Source organism: Panthera tigris, chromosome D4 (genome assembly GCF_018350195.1).
Source record: "Panthera tigris isolate Pti1 chromosome D4, P.tigris_Pti1_mat1.1, whole genome shotgun sequence".
Taxonomy (NCBI): domain Eukaryota; kingdom Metazoa; phylum Chordata; class Mammalia; order Carnivora; family Felidae; genus Panthera; species Panthera tigris.
This window is the reverse complement of record NC_056672.1, coordinates 39144082-39165226: the sequence shown is the minus strand read 5'-3', so window position 1 is coordinate 39165226 and position 21145 is coordinate 39144082. Positions and strand designations below refer to the sequence as shown.

Genomic DNA, 21145 nt, shown 5'->3' with positions numbered 1-21145 from the left:
CTACATAACTACTGTCCAAACAAGTCATCGTGATGTGCTTTGCAAACTAGTTATAAAACCTCTATGACGTTTTTGTTTTGTTTTGTTTTTTTCCCCTAATACATGGAACTTAAATACAGATAAATGCACGTAATGTAAGAAGGGTGTGTAGACTGTAGGGTTTCATGAATACAGTCCTTGGACTGGTCATGTTAAGATCTCATTTATATTTAATACTAAGACGTTGTTAATAAATAATCCTAAAGTCTTGGGGCGCCTGGCTGGCTTAATTGGTAAAACACATGACTCAATCTTGGGGTCTTGAGTTCAAGCCCCACGTTGGGCCTAGAGCTTAGTTAAAAAAAAAATGTAATTAAAAGGGGCACCTGGGTGGCTCGGTCGGTTGAGCGTCCAACTTCGGCTCCGGTCATGATCTCACAGTTCATGAGTTCGAGCCCCGAGTCGGGCTCTGTGCTGACAGCTCGGAGCCTGGAGCCTGCTTCACATTCTGTGTCTCCGGCTCTCTCTGCGCCTCCTCCCACTCGCACTCTGTCTCTCAAAAATGAATAAATGTTAAAAAAAATTTAAAAACCCATAATTAATAAAAAATAATCCTGAAGTCTAGAATGTCTTATATCCATATGTGCATATTTTAGTTCTGTTTCAATTTTTTGCCTTATGCTTAGAGCACTATCATGGTGATCAGGAAACCACGTACTGGTGTGGGCTGAGACAAATCCCTTAATTTCAGAAAGATTTAGAGTTTTCATCTGTAAAATAACAGGGTTGAATACTAAGGTCCCTTCTTGTCCAAAATTCTAGATTTTAAATTAATTGAACTCAAAGAATTTTTAGATCTGCACTACTTGAGTTTTTAAGCTTTCATTAACATGGATCTTTTTGAAAATTCAGAAAGTTTTCCGTTTCCTAAATTATTTTTTAGATGTTTATTTTAAATACTGTCTTTGAATAACACAATAATTGGGCTGTTTATGTGCTCGCAGGCACCATATGTTTTGCCTTATAGCTGAGGAATGTGCAGTTCTTACAAATACATGTCCTGTCCTGCACCATCCTGGTACAACAAATGATTGATAGAGATTGAGTTATTATAACAGAACCTTGTTATGGGATCAGTGTCTCCTACTTTGAAAATAAATGACTCAGCCAGACGGCAACATTTATTTTCTCTAAATGACTAGGGATGTAGCAATAGGAGACCATTATCCTGTGACAATATTCTGTTTCATTGACATTATCTCACAAATGTAATTGGTCCATTACTAAATAGAGGTTTTGTTACTGATCAATTTCACGTGATTTCTAAAACCATTAGGATAATAAATATGCCATCATAGTAATTTCATTGACAGAAGGTTCTTTTTTTCTTCATTTACATTTGTTAGAGGAAAAATATAGATTTAGGTTGAACTTAAACACTACAATTTATACCAGTTTTGGCTACTTTTCCATTAAGAGAAATAGAATATTGTGCAGAGTAATCATATTTGCATTGAGCGGCTGAACTAACGACCTTAACATTTTCGTGATTTTTTTCCTCTACCACACTAAACCACATCAAATCATAATTGTTCCTAAGCAATTAGTTTACTACCTCATTTTAATGATTTTATTTGAAATAAGTTCCAGATCATTTCTAGGACTTTCCTGTAAATCCACTAAAGTAACACATCAGTTAAATCAACCCTAACCATTACCAGCATGGATAATAACAGCATTAGTAACAACAGAAACCTTGAGATGTCTTGGAGCATAAATGTTTCTAAATGCATGGCTTTTCCCCAAATGTTCTCCTCTAAAATCTCATCTGTAATCTTGTTAAATTAGAACTCTTCCAGTATCTTTCTGACTTTTACAGCTAAGGTTACGGTATTGATTTTATTTTATAGTCCATGGCTCTCAGATGCTTAACACTAATAAGCCTCTATAGCCAAGAGGTTTTCCCCAGAGGCATGGTGAATAGCAGCTATTTACCTATGCCAATATTTAATAAGGGACTAAAATATACTCCAAATCCTGCATAATTGTGTGGTGTTTTTCCTCCTTGCAAGCAAGGTTTTCTGACATTACTCAAGACACTTTACCATTGTCTGTCTGTTAAAATCAAATTGCTTAATGGACAAAAGCATTTTGAAGTATTTTTTAAAAGTAGTTTTCATTTATTCAGCATTCATTTAGCACTCTTCTTCATTATTCAAAGGGTTGTTGTCGTTTTTTTTTGTTTTTTCTGGTTTTTTTTTTTTTTTTTTAATGTCTCAGGAAGATGTTTGTGAGCTGCAAAGTGGTTTGAGCTTTAACTTTGTATTGGGTGTAGGTGTACCTGGAGACTTTTTTTTTTTTTTTTTTTTTTTTTTATAATAGAGATGTGATAGAGACTTGTAGTAACATGCTGCTTAACGTACTGGGATTGAAGTATACAATGGAGAGACTTAAACGATCACGAATGCTTTAAATTGCTGAAGAATACAGTAATATGCACAAGTGTAGTTAAGATTAAACAGCTCAATGATTAAAGTAAGAATTTTCATTTATTTCACATGAAGGCTACCATATTTTCTTTTTTAAAAAAAGAACTGATTTCATTTTTAAAAAAAGATTGAAAATTTTAATTGAAGATGATATCTTATCTCCTCTTAATGTAGCTTGCCGTTTTCCAGAGTTATTTTAGAGTGTGATAAATGTAAATATATATATGGAGATACTTTCTTAACATGGCAGCTAATTATTTTTTTGAATCATCTGGCATCATCATGAAACTACTGTAGTGGGATTAAGTCCATATGTCTTGTCATAACATTCCGAGCTTTTTGTTAACTTGTAGTGTGTGGGAAGGACTTATTCACATTTGCCACACAATCATAAAATTTTACATCTAGAAGAGTCTTTGGAAACAGATATTCAGATATTCTCTTCACTTGTATTCTCAAAAATACATTGTTTTGCCTTTAGCCAGCTAAATTGCAAATGTTACATTTAGGCATCTCATATTTTATATATTTTTTGTAACCTCCAGTACTGAAGACCCGTGAGGCATGTCCTTACGTTATAATACTCCGTGGAGCCACAGGCAGTATTCCACCACCCCCCCCCCCCCAAAATATATATTTTCCTTTTTTTTTTTATAGTAACAGTAAAAATTACTTGTGGGAGTTTTGGGAAAACAAACTGTCAAATATAAATAAGAAAATATAAATCACCTATAATCCTATCACATAGATTTTTATAATATAATGGCATTTTACCATGTCATTCAATTTCCGCTCTACAAAGGCTGCATAATATACCAGTTCCCCCTCGCTTATACTATAAATTTATAAATGTCTACTTTGCTTATGGAGGGGTAAGTAGTTTGCAAGCAAAAGCAATGAATGTAATAAATAAACGTAATGAAGATACAGCGAACATCACCGTATGGAGATATTTGTGCTCCAATCTGATTATTTTGTTCCAATCTAGTCATATTTGCTGTCCCCGAATCTAGCATACTGTCCATCTGGCATCATGTCACCAAGTAGATCGTCCATGAAATTTTGTTAAAGGAATGAATACCTTCCTACTATAGAATTACTGAGTTAAACATTGTCCACCTTTAAGACTTTTGGTAAATATTGGTACAGAATCCAGGAAGGTCTTAGGAATTTACCTTCCTACTAGCGGTTCCTGAGCGGTTGGTTTAACTCCATTGTCACATCCATAATATTGAAATGTAGCACATGGCTCCATCCGCCATTTTGAAATCTGTCATCTGAAATAGATTTAAAGAACGGTGTCTCCATGGCCTTAGGACGCCGCCCATGCAGGTCATTTGCATTTCATTTAAACCATTGGGTTTACTTTTTCCACAATAAAATGTGATGTCACATAGCTCCATTTTACTGTGGAAAAAAAATGGGGAAATGGAGACTGTACCTCAGGGATTATATAAAGCTTTCAAGTAAAGGTATAGCCCACTGTGCTCTGCCTCCCTTCTTCAGCCTTCAGGACACACTCCCTCAGGGCACCTCCCAGCCATCACTCCTTTATCTGTAGGTAAAACTTGTTAAGGCAAAATTCCCAGGGGTTCTCCACAGGGAAACAATAGAAATTAATACATCAGAGCTTTGGGCTGGAATCTCCTAGGCTTGATAATTGCAGTATTTTACATAATGTTTATACAGTTATAAATAACCTCTAAACTTTCCTCCCCTCTTCCTGATGTACCCCAAGGCAAAAACAGAGGAAGAGAATCCTTGGTCTCTATGAGCGTTCAGTTGGCAGGGTCCAGTTCCTTGCCTTCTTCTCGTCCTCTGGGCACGGGGCCCAAGCTGTTTGCTTCTCTCTGGACTGACTCTGGATTTATGGCCTGATATAAAAGTATCAGATTTCTAGCTCCTGACCTACAGTGTGGTCCCCACACACTGGATTTGGTAGCCTCTCATCTATTACAAACAGCATTTTTATTTTATGCAGGTAGCTCGTTCCTTTTTCATGGTGGCTTCCAGCTGCCACCCTAGCATTTTAATGGACAGCAGAAATTCCCCTGTTTGGCTGAAGTTCATTTTCCACCCTCAGTGGCTTGTGTCGCTTGACAGAATTTCAGCAGAGTAATGGATGTGTTCACCACCTTTGCTTCATTCAACAGTGAATTTGGTCTCTGTCTCTGAGGAGATTTTCTATGTATAAAAATTTTATTCTTTGTAAATTTATAAAACTCTCGAAGAAAAAAAATCGATGAACGTCTAAAACCTGTAGAAGATAAAGAAACCTAGAAAACTCTAAGAGGTATTACCTTGTAAGACTTGCCAATATAAGATAAGCTTAGCAAATCTTAGAGACTATATGAGCTAAGTGTCACCACATATGCAAGTTCCTTCTTTGGTCTCTGTCATGCTCATCCTAAAGGGTCAAGGTTAACAGAAGTTTCCCTCATTGTTTTTCATTGCTCCTGAGTTTTCTTCTGCAAAAGAAAAAAAAAATCCTGTAACATCTGTTCGGCATCTTGATAATGTAAAAAATAAAGAAGGCATTTTTAACAACGATGATGGTTTTTTAAGCACTTCATAATAAAACATACCTTAACCTTAAATACTGGAAACCAACAGAAGCCAGCAAATGATGACTTGTAGGTAGAGGGCTGGGTTAGACTTGTTTACAAGCATAGTATATAAATGAGGAAGACAATTTAGGAATATGGGCAAGGATTGGACTGTTAAAATATTTTGAGACAATTTGCTTCTTTGTTAACTAGATAGAAATGTTTTTCTAAATTATAGGAATGGCACAGTTAATATATTTTAATTTAGTGTTCTACCATGCTGAAATTAATAGCTTCCAGAAATTCAAGAATTCTTGTGTGCTCTTACATAATTGATTTGAAATAGCCTAAACCGTATGTATTATTGTAGAGAAGAAGAATAGACTTTTATTTTTTTTATTAAGAAAATGACGTGTTTTCTATATAGGTGATAGAAATTCGATTTGTAACCTTAATCTACTCAAGCATATTGGAAAAGCTAACATATTGCTCTACTATATGTGAAAAAGGAGCAGGTGTCCCAGACAGGCAGGTGTTAAGGTGGCTGTTTGAGCTTGCCCTAGATCACTAGTTGACTTCAGTGAAGTTCTACTAACAGGTGGCTAACTGATGGGAGTGCCATGTGACATTTATCCCGGGAGCGACTTGGATGACAGGCTGCTACAGACTGAGGAAGGGGTCTTTGCTTTGATGAAGAAATTGCCAAAACTCATGTCTCATTAGTGTTTCCTAAGGTTCTTTGGAAGTGAACAACAGTTTAATTAAGGGCTGACGTAAACACGTTTCTGCACACTTTCCCTGCAGCATTTTATCACATTAGAATTGATCAAAATTGTTGCCTTGGGCTGACTTGAACAGATATACATCTGGAGCGCCATTTGTGCAAGCTGCTGATGAGTCGAGTGCATACGCTGTGTTTCACAGCAACGCTCTTCCTTTGTAGATGAAATTACCTTGTTGGGAGATGAGTTGATCTAACTCTTTATTTGCTTAAACCTTTATCTCTTTGAAGTGATGCTGTAAAATGAATGACACATCAGGGCTTAGGATGTGTGTGTGCCCCAGTGCCAAAAAAAATTATATTATGGCTAGTAAAAATTGTGGGATGATTTGATTTTGCAAACTACTTATTTAAAGCTATGCTTCAATATAAATGAACCAGCTTATATATCAGTAGCCTATTTGAACTTTTTCTTATTAGTGATCTTTTATTATGTGTTTGACTTTGCAATTGGTTGCTAAAGCCATAGCTAATTGTCCAATTACAAATCCAAACTTAGGTATAGACACGGGAGAATAACACCATCAATGTGCATCTTCCTTTTTTTTTTTTTTTTTTAATTAGCCTCAGTGATTTCTTTCATCAAGAAGAATTTTCTCTACAATCTAATATTATCCAAGTTGCAATTACTTAATGAGTTTTTGCATTTGTATTTGTAAGTATCTGTCCTCACTGCTGAACTGTAAGCATCACCAGGTCAGGGAGCAGTTGGTCTTATTTAACATCTTGAACTTGATGCTTTGCCCTAGTTTCTCACACTTCCTAAAACCCCAGTGACTGAATACGGGTTTTGTTGTTGTTTTGTTTGTTTTGCTTTCCTTTACTTCTCATCTGGTGGTATCTGCTCTGCAACTATGCCGTTTATGATATACCGAGGGTGGTTATTTCATTCATCTTGTGCTACTAGGTGTCAATCCGCCATCCAGCTTCTTTTTTATGCAAGAGACTCTAAAATAAACGGTCTGCTCTAACCTCTTCTACTGCCTTTCAGGGCTAGATTTTTGAAAATTCACTTCCCAAGCAGCATGTTCTTCCAGCCTCCATAATCTTTGTATCTTTAATAAAATCATCTTGTATAGGAGATAAACCGTTAGTCAACTCAAACACACACACACACACACACACACACACACACACACACACACACACTATAGATAGAACAAGTACAAAGTAATAATGATAATACACCCATCAAAAAATTAAAAATAAAGTAAAGGGGCGCCAAGGTGGCTCATTTGGTTAAGTGACCAACTCTTGATTTCAGCTCAGGTCGTGATCTCACACTTTGTGAAATTGAGCCCCACATTGGGCTCTGTGCTGACAGTGTGGAGATTACTTGGGATTCTCTCACTCCCTCTCTCTGTGCTCCTCCTCCACACCCATGTGCACGCTCCTTCTCTCTCTCAAAAATAAATAAGTAAAGAAATATTTAAAACATTTAAAAATGAAAACAAAATCCATCGGATAATAGCAGACACAAACACAAGATAATTAAGGAAATCTAGACCTCTGCAGTCCCAGGAGGGATTGCTTAAAGTGAAAATAAATTAACTTGGTTCAATGGATAAAGTACCTCTCTATAGCTGGAATAAGAAGGTAGAAAGACATCATTTTCTCCCCTGAGGGAATGTCCTCTGCAAGGAAAGACTACGAGTCACATCCTTCCTGGCTCCCTCCTTCTCTAGGAGACCATAAGTAAATGAATTTAGCTACAGTTTAAGTAAAATGGAATGATAAGGAAAAGCTTATGTAAAAATGGGATACCATGGTAGATCTTAAAGTGAGGAAGATATATTTTGAAGGAGAGGATTTCAACTACTGTTTTTATAATGAGCTGGGAGGAAGAAGGCCCGGAAGGGGACTAGAGGAGAGATTTCTGATATAACCAGGTACGAGTGAAAGGGGTCTAGTGGAAGCTGCAAGAACAGAAAGAGAAAAAGATAATAGAGCTTTTGGAAAGTTTCTCCCTCCTGAGGTCAATTCACTTAAAAATTGTTACTTTCTGAATCAAATTTAAATGTCTTTGTCTCACTGCAAGCTGGCACTGGCTTTTGTTTCTTTCTCCTGGACCACCAACAACTCCTGCCTCCTTCCCACCAACAGAAACACCAGCTAATCCTTTTCTGATCGTGTTTCTTCTCTCCAACTTCTTTATTTCATGTATTATTCAACATATGCATTATTATGTATGTATTTTTATTCAACTTATTATATATTTATATATTGTTCAGCTTTATTATTATTCAACTTATTTTCAACCTAATCTTTTTTATCTATTATTCTTCCGGCTTGAGGGACAATAGATTATGAAAAGCATGACATTTGTTTTTCTCCACAGAAAGGTCACTTAAAACCATCTCTCCTATATATTCATTCCTCAAACATTTTTTTTTATTTCTATAGCCTGTAAGTGCATTAAAAATAGAAACGGTATCATTTTTCAGTTTGGCATGAGGTCTGCTAGACTGCAGACATCCAAAATAAAATTAAAATCAAAACAATACTAGTTTGATTCATTATTAAAATGTAATGGCTAGAAACTCTACCCTTACTTCTCCCAGATAATTGACATTTTATTTTTATTCTTTCTCCAGTCCAGTGCGTTTTTTTCCTTTGACTGGGGGAGGGGGGGTCACTTTGTGGCCCCTGTACACTTAGCATAGTGCCTTGCACACGCTTGGTACCACTATCTTTTTATTGATTAATGGGCTCAAAAATTATTTTCATCTAGTGGGAAGGTAATGGCGGCAAAACCCACTTTCCAATACTATCATTCTTCATCTGTTTCTAAAGAAGTCGTTTCAGTGTGGACAGTGGACCTTCTTGTTCTTCTTTTTACTGTTATAAGTTAGCTTCATTGTTTGAGGAGAAGACAATTTGGGGTCCCTTTTACAACGTGAAGAGTGAATTTTATTTCGTTTCTGCTGTCTGGGCCTCTCTATTTCCTTTGAGTGTTCAGAACACGAAGATACCATTGTTACTCGATGCGTGCCTGCAGAGAACTGGAAAAATAAACGGACTTATACGAATTACCCAGTAAAGCCAAGGGTATGATTTTGACTGGGAAACTGCAAAGGCTTCATTTCTGAAAAATTACCTAGTTCACCCATCTTCTTGAACTTCTGTACCAACACCCTTGATTATGTGCTCTTTACAAAAAAAGTGGCTCAGGTGAATTTGACTGTGTTTAATGAAAATTTGGAAACTGTGATAATAGTTGCAAAATAGCCTTGGTTGAGCTTCTCCAAAAATGACATTCATTCTGCTTCCCAAGCTCTAGTCACATTTTACTGTTTTTCTGTAATGTACAGTACATGCCTTATTATTTATACGTGGAGTCTTTAGAAACTGGTTACGCTGGTTAATTTTATTTAAGATCTACATTTAAGTACAGGTAAAGCATAAGGCTGTCAATAGATATCTTTTTCTAAGAGTTAATTTTTTTAAGTGTTTATTTTTATTTTGACAGAGAAAAAGAGAGAGAGAGCGAGAGCGCACACGTAAGGGAGCACAGCAGCAGGGTAGGGGCAGAGAGAGAGGGAGAGACAGAATCCCAAGCAGACTTCTCACTGTAAGGCCAAGGTAGGGTTTCATCTCACAGAACCTGAGACCACGACCTGAGTCAAAAACCAAGTCAGACGCTTAACTGACTGAGCCACTCAGCTACCCCTAAGAGTTAATTTTAAATTAAAAATTTGGAGGGGTATGTGGGTGGCTTAACTGGTTGAGTGTCCGACTCCTAATTTCAACTCAGGTCATGATCCCAGGGTTGTGAGATTGAGCCCCTAGTCAGGCTCCTCACTGAGCGTTGAACCTGCCTAAGAGGAGATTCTGTGTCTCTCCCTCTGCCCCTCTCCCTCTCTCGAACTCCCTTTCTCTTTCTCTCTCTCTCTAAAAAAAAAATTAAATGTTTGGAATAGAAACTTATTACACTATCTGCAAAGTGAGGGATGGAATATAGCTTCTTTCCACCCCTAAAAGCCTATATGTCTATGATCAGCATCTAGCAAGCCCAAATCTACATTTGTGTCCAATACCTTTTAAAATCATATAGCTCCACGGACGCCTGGGTAGCTAAGTCAGTTAAGCATCCGACTCTTGGTTTCCGCTCAGGTCATGATCTCAAGGTTTTGTGAGTTCAAGCCTGCCTGGGATTCTCTCTCTCCCTCTCTGTCTGCCCCTCCCCCGCTCATGCTGCCTCGGTCTCTCGCGAAACAAACAAACTTAAAAAAATCATATAGCTCTTAAATGAAATTGAGTATTATTTTTGGCATTTTGAAGGTATCTTAGCTGAAATGAACTTTTTTTTTGGTCTGTTTTTTAAATGGTCTTAATTTTTTTTTTTCTCTTCTTTGTAACAGCGTTAATTGCTGTAGTTTCATTAGGGATATACTTCTTTCATTTTTTCTTTTTGAGAAAGATATAAGGAAATGGTTCACCAACTCATCAAAGTTCTGATAGGTTAATGACAGCAAGTTAGTCACAAATTATAGCTTATGGCTACAAATATACCTGTCATTTTTTTTTTGACTGTGATGTCTACTATTTTAACAGTAGCATATCCATTCTTTAAGTGCCAGTGTGCTGAAACACGTATTTAATTTTATTTCATGCCTTTACCAGAGTTCATGTAATTTTTCAAATGGCAAATCCTAATGATAACTAGTTTCTTATATTAATAGCACCATATACATACATACACACACACACACACACATATATATATACACACACACACACATATATATATACACACACACATACACACACACACACACACACACACACACATATATATATATATATATATATTTTTTTTTTTTTTTAAATAGCACCATGAGGGGCGCCTGGGTGGCTCAGTCGGTTAAGCAACCCAACTCTTGATCTCAGCTCAGGTCATGATCCCACGGTTCGTGAGTTTGAGCCCTGAGTCAGACTCTGTGCTGACAAGTGTGGAGCCTGCTTAGGATTCTCTCCCTACTCTGTCTCTGCCCCTAAACTGCCCATGCTCTCAAAATAAATACATAAACATTTTTTTAAAAAACAGCATGAAGCCTTTTTCTCGTTAAAAAAATAAAAACGGAAGTTATATCTATATAATATATAAACATATATTTATAACATAAATATAAAATATATAAATATATATATTTAATGCGATAAAGTTTTAGGTTTTTTTAAAAATAAAAATTTCTTTTTTACAGAAACTGAAATGTTTATAAGTGAAATTATTTGATGTCTGGAATTTGCTTTAAAGTAAAGCAGGGGCAGTGTGGATGGGGTAAAGGGGAAATAAGATTGGCTATGAACTGATAATTGTGGTAGTGCGACCTACTTTATACTGTTTATGCTGTTTTATAATTCCCTTTTATTTTCTTATTTTGTATTAAAAAATTTAATGTTTATTTATTTTTGAGAGAGAGAGAAAGAGAGAGGCAGAGAGAGAGGGAGACGCAGAATCCAAAGCAGGCTCCAGGCTCAGCGTGGGGCTCAAACTCTTGTACCGCGAGATTGTGACCTGAGCTGAAGTTGTACGCTTAACTGACTGAGCCCCCCGGGCGTCCCTATAATTCCTTTTTAACTCGTGTGTATCTCCTCCCTAGTTTTTAGGTTTGCAGAAGCTGAAACCAAATCTAGTTCACCATTGTGTCTCCAGCAACTGCAACAGTGTCTGGCATCTATTAAGCCTACAATAAATATTTATGGGAGGAATGTGTTAATTAATCTATCTTCTTAAGTGGCCTCCATGATCGCTGTCTCCATTGTGGCTAATTCATCCTCCATGTAGTTTCCGGAGGGGTGGCTTTGAACTGGAAAATGTGATCATATTTTGTTCATAGATAGCATTCTCCCATCAGGGTAAGCATTCAGAAATTTATACACAAGGTCCGTGGCCCTTCATTGTGTGAGGGAGCTCCTTGCTTCCTCCTCCATGTCTGTACTTCAAACGACTCCACAGACTACTTGTACGTCTGGTGTATTTTATGCCCCCCTTCTTCAGAACATTTTCTCTCTCTGGGAGTGTCCTCCCCATCCACATTTTAAACATGGCGCCACTGAGGCACCATCCTTAACCTGGGGAGGCCGAGGTGATCGCTGTCCTCGTGCAGTGAGGCTGGAGAAGTAGCAGCAAACACAACCACAACGCCTCTGCTTTCAACACACTTCCTGCCTCTCAACTCTGGCAGCCATTTTCTTCTTATCATTTTCCTCTTCACTGACAGGGAGTATCTCTACAGCAGTTACTTTTTATTTTTCATGACATCCTCAACTTTACCTGGCAAATAGAGGAAGCCAATAAATATTTGCAGAATGAGCAAATGAAGGAATGTACTTTTTGTTAAACAAGTAATGAGTTTTCCATAAAAGATATTAAATCAATGATAGACTTACCAGCATTCCCAAAGGTTGTTTTTCACATTTGCACCAGGTTTTCCTCTGTTTTTTTCCACAGTGTAGTCAGCAGGTCAAAAGACAAACCCGTGAATCGTGTACATCTAAGAATGAAATGCTGAGGTAAAAAAGACCTTGATGTGAACCAAGGTGCCGAGGGAAACATGATACTTAGTTTTTCAAAAGTTCAAGATTCATCTAGTAGGAAGAATAATTCTGATGATAATTTTAATGAAGACTTGGGTTAACTTCAGTGGCAATTGCATCTGACAGATATTTCAAGTCTCCAATAAAACTGGGTCTTTGACCCTCAGTACATATTTTGTACAAGAGCCAAAGTACAAAAATAATAAAATGTGGGAAAAGAGGTCTTTTCTTATGTTAATGTGAATGTTATAGCTGAAGAAAGAAGCTTGAGGTTTCCCTCTTCCTTTGCAGATATGTCTTCTCCGACTACTATGAAGAAGCCTGAAAAGCCACTGTTCAGCTCTACATCTCCGCAAGATTCTTCCCCAAGATTGAGCACTTTCCCCCAGCACCATCATCCCGGAATACCTGGAGTTGCACACAGCGGTGAGGAGTTTCAAGCATAGAGGAGAAGCCTCCCTCTTGTTTGCAGAGCTCACTCTCAGGGATGGGACAAGAGTTACAGTTCTAACTGGGGTGACCACATTTTCTCAACCAAAAGAGGGAGGGCCATGATCCTATCAAATATTTTCTTCTTATCACTATATGAGAAAAGATTTTCAAATAATTCCATTACATAACATTTATGTATGTATTTTTAATTGCCTTTATTGGCAAGATGATAATCACAAAAAATTGGAAGATGTGGGATACATAGTTATCTTAACAATAGCTTTTGGATTGGCCCCCATTCTATCTATTCGACCGAAGAAAGATGGGATTTCAAGTATGTTGCTGAGTTCAGAGTATTTCCAGAGGCATTAAGATCTACAGACACTATTTCCATAAATGTTATTTTCTATATAAAAATCAATATTTAGCTACTTATTTAGGAGTAAAATTAATCAGATTAATCAGATAAAAGAGCTATTTTCTTGGGACATTTTTTTTTTATGTGCACCAATACTTCCTATAGACTGGTACACTTGATATTATGTCTATTATCTTAATTTACATAGGAAAAAGAATACAATATTTCACCTTTGTACTTTAAAAAAAACTAAATCCCCTTTCAGAAATTAAAAATCAGATATAATTAATAAGAAATACTGTATACTTTCTACCTATCTATTATTATGGAGCCCTAGAAAGGAGTATACTGAATTTTTGGTGGGGAAGGTTTTGTATATAAATGTGTTTATAGCAATACTCTTATTGCTTTTAATTTAGAGATAGGTGATTTCTTATCCTTCAAACAAATCGAGTCTGGTTTTTAAACCTTTATTCAAAGGTTACAGCTTCAGGCATAAAAACGTCCTTAGATTTGTTCTGTGTGTGTTGATACGTATTGTTGCTATACAGTGCTTTACAGATGCATGGCCTTCCTTGTTATCACTAAGAGAATTATAAAATTAAGAAAAGAATATACAAATCAAATGTGATGAAAAAATTATATTTATATCGTTTGTGCTGCTACGATAGGTGAAAAAAATCAGTAACTATTCATGGATCTGTAATGCTCTAATATTAGGAGCAAAATTAGTTTCGTCAAATTATCCATTTATTATGACACCTGACTAAAATAATCATATTTCTATCATTTGGAAAACATTAAGTAGTACATTTTTATATACTGAACCATGAGAAACCTAGATAAGCTTTCCAGCTTGGTCCTTCTCCAGATATTTATTCAAGATGTAATGTGCTAAGGCCTATGGTAGGCACCTTGGTCATGAGAGTTTCTGTCTTTAAAGAACTCACGGGACAGTAGGGAGACGAGGGGACCACATCAGGTGGGCATCAAATCTGAACAGGACTAGATATTTGCAAAAGGATTAGATACCTGGAAGCGATGTGTTCTTAACTCAAGTTTAAAGAGGGACTTCACTATGAGAAGGAAGAACCAGCCAAGAGGAAGGTTGTTTCAGACAGAGTGAACAGCAGGTATCAGTGTCACAGAAGTCATTGCAGCAAGAAACTGCCGTATATCCCAGAATCCAAAAGTATCTTAACGTGGCCTACCAGGAGAGAGTGGCCAGAGATGAGTCCCAAGAAGTGAGCCAGGACAGGTTCCTGCAGCACCCGAAGACCATATAAACCTGTGAAGTCATTGGGCAATTATTCTGGAAGCAGTAGGGAGCCAGTGAAAGATGTGTAGCAGGGGAGTTACGTGCTTAAAATGGTATTTAAAAAAATTCCTTCCTATGAGACCATTAAGGATGTATTGGAAGGAGCAAGACTGGGGGAAAGAGGACAATTGCGAAGGCTTTGCAATAATGTAGACTAGAAATACATCTCCATACATGTATGCCTGTATGAATTCTTTCATAATGAAGGGAAGTGTTTTCTGCCTTGTGCTTTGCTTTGCCTTTCCTAAAGGACGAGAATGACTTTTACTGACATCAAGTAGCCATTTTTACTTTCAGTTTGAAATGTGATTTTCTACCTAGCTTGTATCAAGCCGCTTACCAGTTAGGCGAGCTCAAAACCAGGGAGCTCAGAGATTTGAGGCCTGATTTGAGAGGTGCCAGTCTCACTGAACAAAGAGCTCTTCCCAAACTACTGGTGCCGTATTGATCTCGAAGCTCACAGGACCCAAGATGGAGCTACATATATATCCTTCAGGGGCTTGTGTATAGACACAGGTGAAGACCATGGTTAGATTGAGCCGAGATTAAGAGCACGTCAACACCAGATAAAAAAGATGCCCAATTCAACTTAGGTGTTCGCATTTCCTTAAATTATACTTTCATATGTGCATGCTCCTTAGAGTGATATTTCAAAAAGGAGTTTCGTTTAAAGAAATATGTCATTGTTCTCTCAAATGCATCCCTTCGATGGAGGATGCACAGACTTCAGTGTGTGGAAAGATTACATGAGGCCCTTGTTTAAATCGTATTTTCTAGTGTCTTACCCCTGGAGGGCTTCATCCAGTAGGTCTGTGGTTAAGCCCGGGAATCTGCATTGTAAGAATAATACAGGGGATTCTCAGCTCTCCCTGGACATTCAGGGAACAAAATTGTGACCATAAAATTGAACTTATGACTCTTCTCCACACATTCTTAATTTCTTGTATTTTCTGAAAAAAAAAAAAAACTTTCTTTGGAGAAGATAAGTAATATCCCTTTAAAAGTACAGTACATATATATATATATATATATATATATATATATATATATACATAATTACAAAGTTGGAGACTAGTCTTTCCAGATGATTTTCATTAATAGGTCATGGAAAGAATTTATTTTTCATATTGTTTGCTAAGTTGTCTCATAAAACACTAAACATTTATCATATGTAATTTCCTATGATTTGGATCAAAATATTAAATAGAAACAGACATTTAATCTTCACTTCTACATATACTCGTTGGTACTCTTAAATTGTACTCATGTGGTTATTTTCCTCAACGTTATAGAGATAATGATCATGCAATTATATTCTTTCCCCATTTTTCAAACTTAAGAATTATATTTTAAAATCTAAACAATAAATTGTGGTCATACTGATGTTGAAAAATTACAGTACAATTAAACATCGCCTACATTGCATATGTTTTATATATTATTTCCTTTTATAAAATATGCGATTTATTGGTAAGTTAATGTGCCTATATGAAAGTTTAAATTCACATTTCTGTGGGTTATACTCTTGGTCTTATCTTAATAATGTCTTTTAAGCTACATGTAATAAAAAGTTAGAGTAGGAAGAAGAATAGTTATAGAATAGAGCCCTTTTGGTTTTGAAAGGAACATTTTCATTAGGAGAAAGCATTACCAGACCCTGTGTTCAGATGTTCATAAGCATTTATACAATGATCAGGTACTTATTCAGGACATTATTGCTTACTAATTATTGGCTTCTCTTTTAACCAACCACCTGCCAGGATGTATAGGGAAGATCTTTATTTAGAATTGGAGTACACTTCTGTTTTGAATTCTGATAGTCTGTGGGTGCCCTGCCCTTTAATTAATGCTGTGAGTTGATCTGGACTTAAGACCCAAAGACTTTCTGATCAAAGATCGTATTCTGGATGGGAAATAACTTTGCTTTAAGACATGTTTCATGAAGCACTGGCTTTGCCTATAAAACGGAAACTTCCTCGTCTCCTCGTTCATAGATCTAGAAAGCAAGATTGCTGGTCCCCTAGAGGGGGGTAGGGTCTGCGTGTTCTCGGTGCCGGTGTGGAGCGTAGAGCGAAAGACTCGCTGTCTCCGCAGGAGAGTTTGGGTAGATGGTGGGGGAAAAGGGAAGAGCTGGAGTGGCGCAGTCTCACAGGGTTCTCAGGGTCGGGTGGAGCGGTGGGCATCACAGCTGACGTCCGTCTCCCCTTTTCTATCTTCTACAGTCATCTCAACTCGAACTCCACCTCCACCCTCACCGTTGCCATTTCCAACACAAGCTATTCTTCCTCCAGCCCCATCGAGCTACTTTTCTCATCCAACAATCAGATATCCTCCCCACCTGAATCCTCAGGATACTCTGAAGAACTATGTACCTTCTTATGACCCATCCAGTCCGCAAACCAGCCAGGTAAAAATGAGAGAGAAAATAAGCGTAGAGCCTAAGGGAGATGGAACAGGTCTGACTCTAAGGCGTGAAGCTTACTCAGACACTATGTCTGGCAGAACATCAAGCTTTTGAAATCCATCTTCAGGAAGTGTCTTGGTGACTCAATAAGTTTTTATTTAAAGGTGGCTGAATGACAGGTAGGAAGTGTATTGCCCCAAAGGGGCACATTCATGAAGGTGTTTTTGGTTTGATGTTTTTGAATTTTCATTGACTGCAAAGAAAGTTGATGCAGAAAGTGAGTGCATTGACAAAAAAGCTCTGATCTGGAGTTCACACCTCTGGAATACCTGCTTTAACACAGAGACAAAGTGCTTATTTCAGGCAGGGGCGAGGTATGCGCTAAAATAAACACACACAAAAGAACTTACAGTTGTATTTATAGACCAACTATTAGGTATTAAAATAAGCTTTGGTAACGTAAACCTTTTTAGTGTTTGACGACTACTTGAATATTCTTTGCACAGACATGACTACATTTAATAATCAGGGACATTGCCAGAAGTGTCTTTTTTCTTTCTTTCTTTCTTCCTTCCTTCCTTCCTTTCTTTCTTTCTTTCTTTCTTTCTTTCTTTCTTTCTTTCTCTTCTTTCTTTCTTTCTTTCTTTCTTTCTTTCTTTCTCTCTCTCTCTCTCTCTTTCTTTCTTTCTTTCTTTCTTTCTTTCTTTCTTTCTCTGTTTCTTTCTTCTTTCTTTCTTTCTTTCTTTCTCTCTCTCTCTCTGTCTTTCTTTCTTTCTTTCTTTCTTTCTAACATTGTGCGGTGGTTTTAGGGACTTTTATTGTGTAAGTGTAGTGACTCACGTGCCTTTCTCACTCCCTAAACATGTGGCTTCTTCTATGGAGAGGTCACTTCACAGGGATTTGATATAAGAGGATTTTTCATTATCAAATAGACAGTCTTTGTGCCAGAGTCGGCACAAATCATCATATCCAGAATCTGTACTGTAGTTTTGATCTTATGGTCTGGTATTTGGCATTGCTGCTTTCCCTCCAAGACTCCTGCCCACTCCTTATTATGCCTTTTAATGCGCTGAGAGATTGTCATAAACATTCTGTCATTAATGCTGTTCAGTTACTAAAATGCCAGTAAATAGTATGTGCATATTAATTTAGAATTAACAAAGAAAAGATCTGGAAGAATCATGTTGGTCGTGATTGTTAAAATGAAGGAAAATGGTCTTTTCTGAATGTTTTTTTTTTTGAATAACGACATAGCCAGCACCATTTTGGTTACTTAAAAAGTTACCTGTGCTTGTAGTTCTGTTGACTCATAATACTAAAGTAAACACACCGTTCTTGAGTTTTGAATTTGTAATTAAGCCATTTGTATTTTAGAAGAAAATGTCCAAATGGTATAGCACTTTTAATGACTATAATAATAATTACTAAGTAAAACAGTAGATCTTAATATATCAGTTTAGAAATAAAATTTGCTGTCAGATCGTGGATTCAAGAGTCTCAGTTCCATAGAGCATTTTGCTAGACTCAGCTGGGAACAGTGCACACAAGGTCTGATTTTAATTTGTGTAGAATTTCCATGAATAACAAAGTCTAATTAAGACATCCATTAAAAGTCCTTAACGTTAATTCAGTGTGGAAAATCTTAGAGTTCCATTGGATTTTTTTTTTTTAACTGATGTCTTAATTAGGCACTGTTAGGGGAAAAATTATGCAAATTAAAATCAGGCCCTTAGTGTTACGCATTTCTTTAATTATTCAGTGCTTGTTTTAGGTATATTTCCATTTCTTTATAAGTTAAGAGGGCATATTAGGTGATAATCTGCCTATATTGTTCTGTTTTTCTTCCTATTTTTAAGGTAAAGATCTAGCTTCTAAGAGAAGCATCTTATTTTCATCTCAATTTAAAAAAAGAAAAAATTTCCCTCTCAGGATTTTATGTAATAGGAGCAAGTAGGGTAATCCTTTCCTAATGCCGCTCAACTTCATCTTCAAATGAGATGTCTCTCTTTTCCTATCTGTGGTATGAAAGTTCATCTAACGGTCTTAAAAGAGACGCTTTATAGTAGTACAGCTTCATCTGTTTGAACCAGTGGAAGACCAAAAAGGAATAACCCCCCTATTCTGACTCTGAATTCCAGAAGAGTTGTCTGTATTGGCTTGGGACTTGTCACTTTTGTCGTTTTTAAATGAGTGAAACGTCTGTTGGTTCATGTCGATTCCATTCCAGTAGACAAAGCTTGCAGAATCGGCGAGGTAATAACACATCACGTGCAGCATTTTCTTGACATTATTGTCATTCTTCCATCCCGTGTTCTCAGGTAGGTCCCAGCAAACTGTTTGGGGTACACAGAATATGGAAACGCTCTTTACTACCGCATGTACCACGAGTGATAGAGAGAGACCTTTCTTCTTTCTTGAGGCAGATACTCAAAACAGTCTTTTGCAATGTGTTCAGATAACCAGAAGCTGATGGTCTGCTTTAAAAGAAAATGCCTTTTTCCCCTTGAAAGGAAAAATCTGTCTCTCTAGTAAATTACCGAATTGTTTTCATGGGCACCTCATACCTGCTTTGATTGTTAACTCCAACTCAAAAACCAGTTAAGGTGCATTTCAAAAGAGGATTCTTGATACTTAACCTGTTTGGCCCTAAAAATGCGGGGGGGGGGGGCGGAATGAGGACTCATTCACCTGTAGTTCACCTTCGTTTTGAAATATTCTGTGGCCCTGCGCTGATTTTGATTGTTAAGTCTGGCAACTGAGAGGCCTTGTCCTCCCCACAGCAATTTGGAGATTAATTACGTCGCTGGTGCACCGATTTGAGTGAGACAGTCATACTACTCAATGGATTATTTTAAATAAAATTAGTTTAAAGATATAACTCCCTCATAAACTCTCTCGTAGGTTTCCGTGGGGGAGACGCTGGTCAATTTTCCTGACATAAAGTTAAATACTTAAAATTACTCATGATGAATAGTCAGGATATTCAAGAAGTCCATTATTCTTTACAGAATAAGTAATGTGGCCTCCGAGGAACCTAACCAAAGACTTAGCGCATGTGTCTCATTGACTGTGTTTAAGTGTTATTAGCTGTTCATCTTTTTATCTAAAGAAACGTCTTCTGGTGATTTCTGTGCAGGGAATTAAATAACTATTCCGTTCATTGCACTGTTTACCTTTAACACAGAGAGCCGAAATATTTGTGGAGAATACTCTCATGGCAAATTGTTATGTACATCATGCAGTGGAGAATTCCAACATGGGTGTAATCAAGGATAGCATGCTCTGTCTAGAAAAATACATTCCAGTATTTTTTTTTCAAACAGTGTACCCTTAGGATTTTGTCTCCTTACCATGGATACTGTTTTCTTACCCGAGGCTAACACTCAGATATTCCTGTCTTTTCTATCATTGCCCCGGGGGATTTTCTTAGCCGATTCCCACAAAAGTCAACAATAATGTTTTGCATAACTCTCCATGCCCAGCAAGGGAGGAGTAACTTAAGGTAACAAAGTACACTTGATTGACCTCTGCTTTCCTTCAGCACATTTTAATTGACTTTGGAAACCTTTTATTTGTAGTTGTGAGGTCAGACCTAGTCCATCCTTTTACATCGTGTGGATCTGAAGTTTTAAATGCTTGAAATATCATTCTATCTCCTTGTATGGGTCAATCGTCAAAAGTTAAGTGGAGATCCTAGAGCCTAAATTGCTTGGTGTGTGTGTCCAAGCGTACTTGTGTGTGACGGAGAGCTAGAGGTTTTGAATGCCGAAGATGGGCTTTGACTATAAATAATGGAAACTATTGAGTTGGATGTGTTTGATCTCCTAGATATCCTTGTCTTGCTTGGGTCAGTGATAGCATCCTTAGGTGAAAATCGCGTGCTGAAAGCCAAAACTGACTGACCGCGGAAAACGAACGGCAGAGAAGAAGAAGGCACAGTTCAAATTCTCACTAGCTCAGGAATTATTTACACTCTAGTCTTGGGCTAAGCGTGTAAGTCTCCGCCTGAGTCTTGCCCGTGCTACTGAATGAAAGGATCAGTTCCGCCTGGCTCTCAGGCGTGTTGTAAAGATGAATTAACCCGTACGAAGTGTTTTGAAGGTGAAACTTCCTTTTAAGTGCTGCTGCCTCTTTTTACTACTAACCATTGGTTGGTCTCTCTGACTCCGACTTGGGAAGGCGTGTGGTGGTTAACAGCAAGTGTACCGGGTCCGTGTGGCCAAGGGTGCTGAGTGGAAGTTGGTGGACAAGATGACTGCCTTTTGGATTGTTTCACCCGCCATTCTGTTTTTGTTTTG

General features: G+C 37.3%; 1 protein-coding gene across 5 annotated transcripts in view; it reads left to right on the top strand.

The window, feature by feature from the left end:
* The window catches only part of NFIB (nuclear factor I B), a 239284-nt gene that overhangs the window by 183411 nt on the left and 34728 nt on the right, over nucleotides 1-21145 (top strand). For all 5 annotated transcript variants that reach the window (XM_007098545.3, XM_042963388.1, XM_042963390.1 and 2 more), the window contains exons 7-8: nucleotides 12627-12761; nucleotides 16666-16850. In XM_007098545.3, the coding sequence (XP_007098607.2) occupies nucleotides 12627-12761; nucleotides 16666-16850 (320 nt within the window). The remainder of the gene's footprint in view (nucleotides 1-12626; nucleotides 12762-16665; nucleotides 16851-21145) is intronic.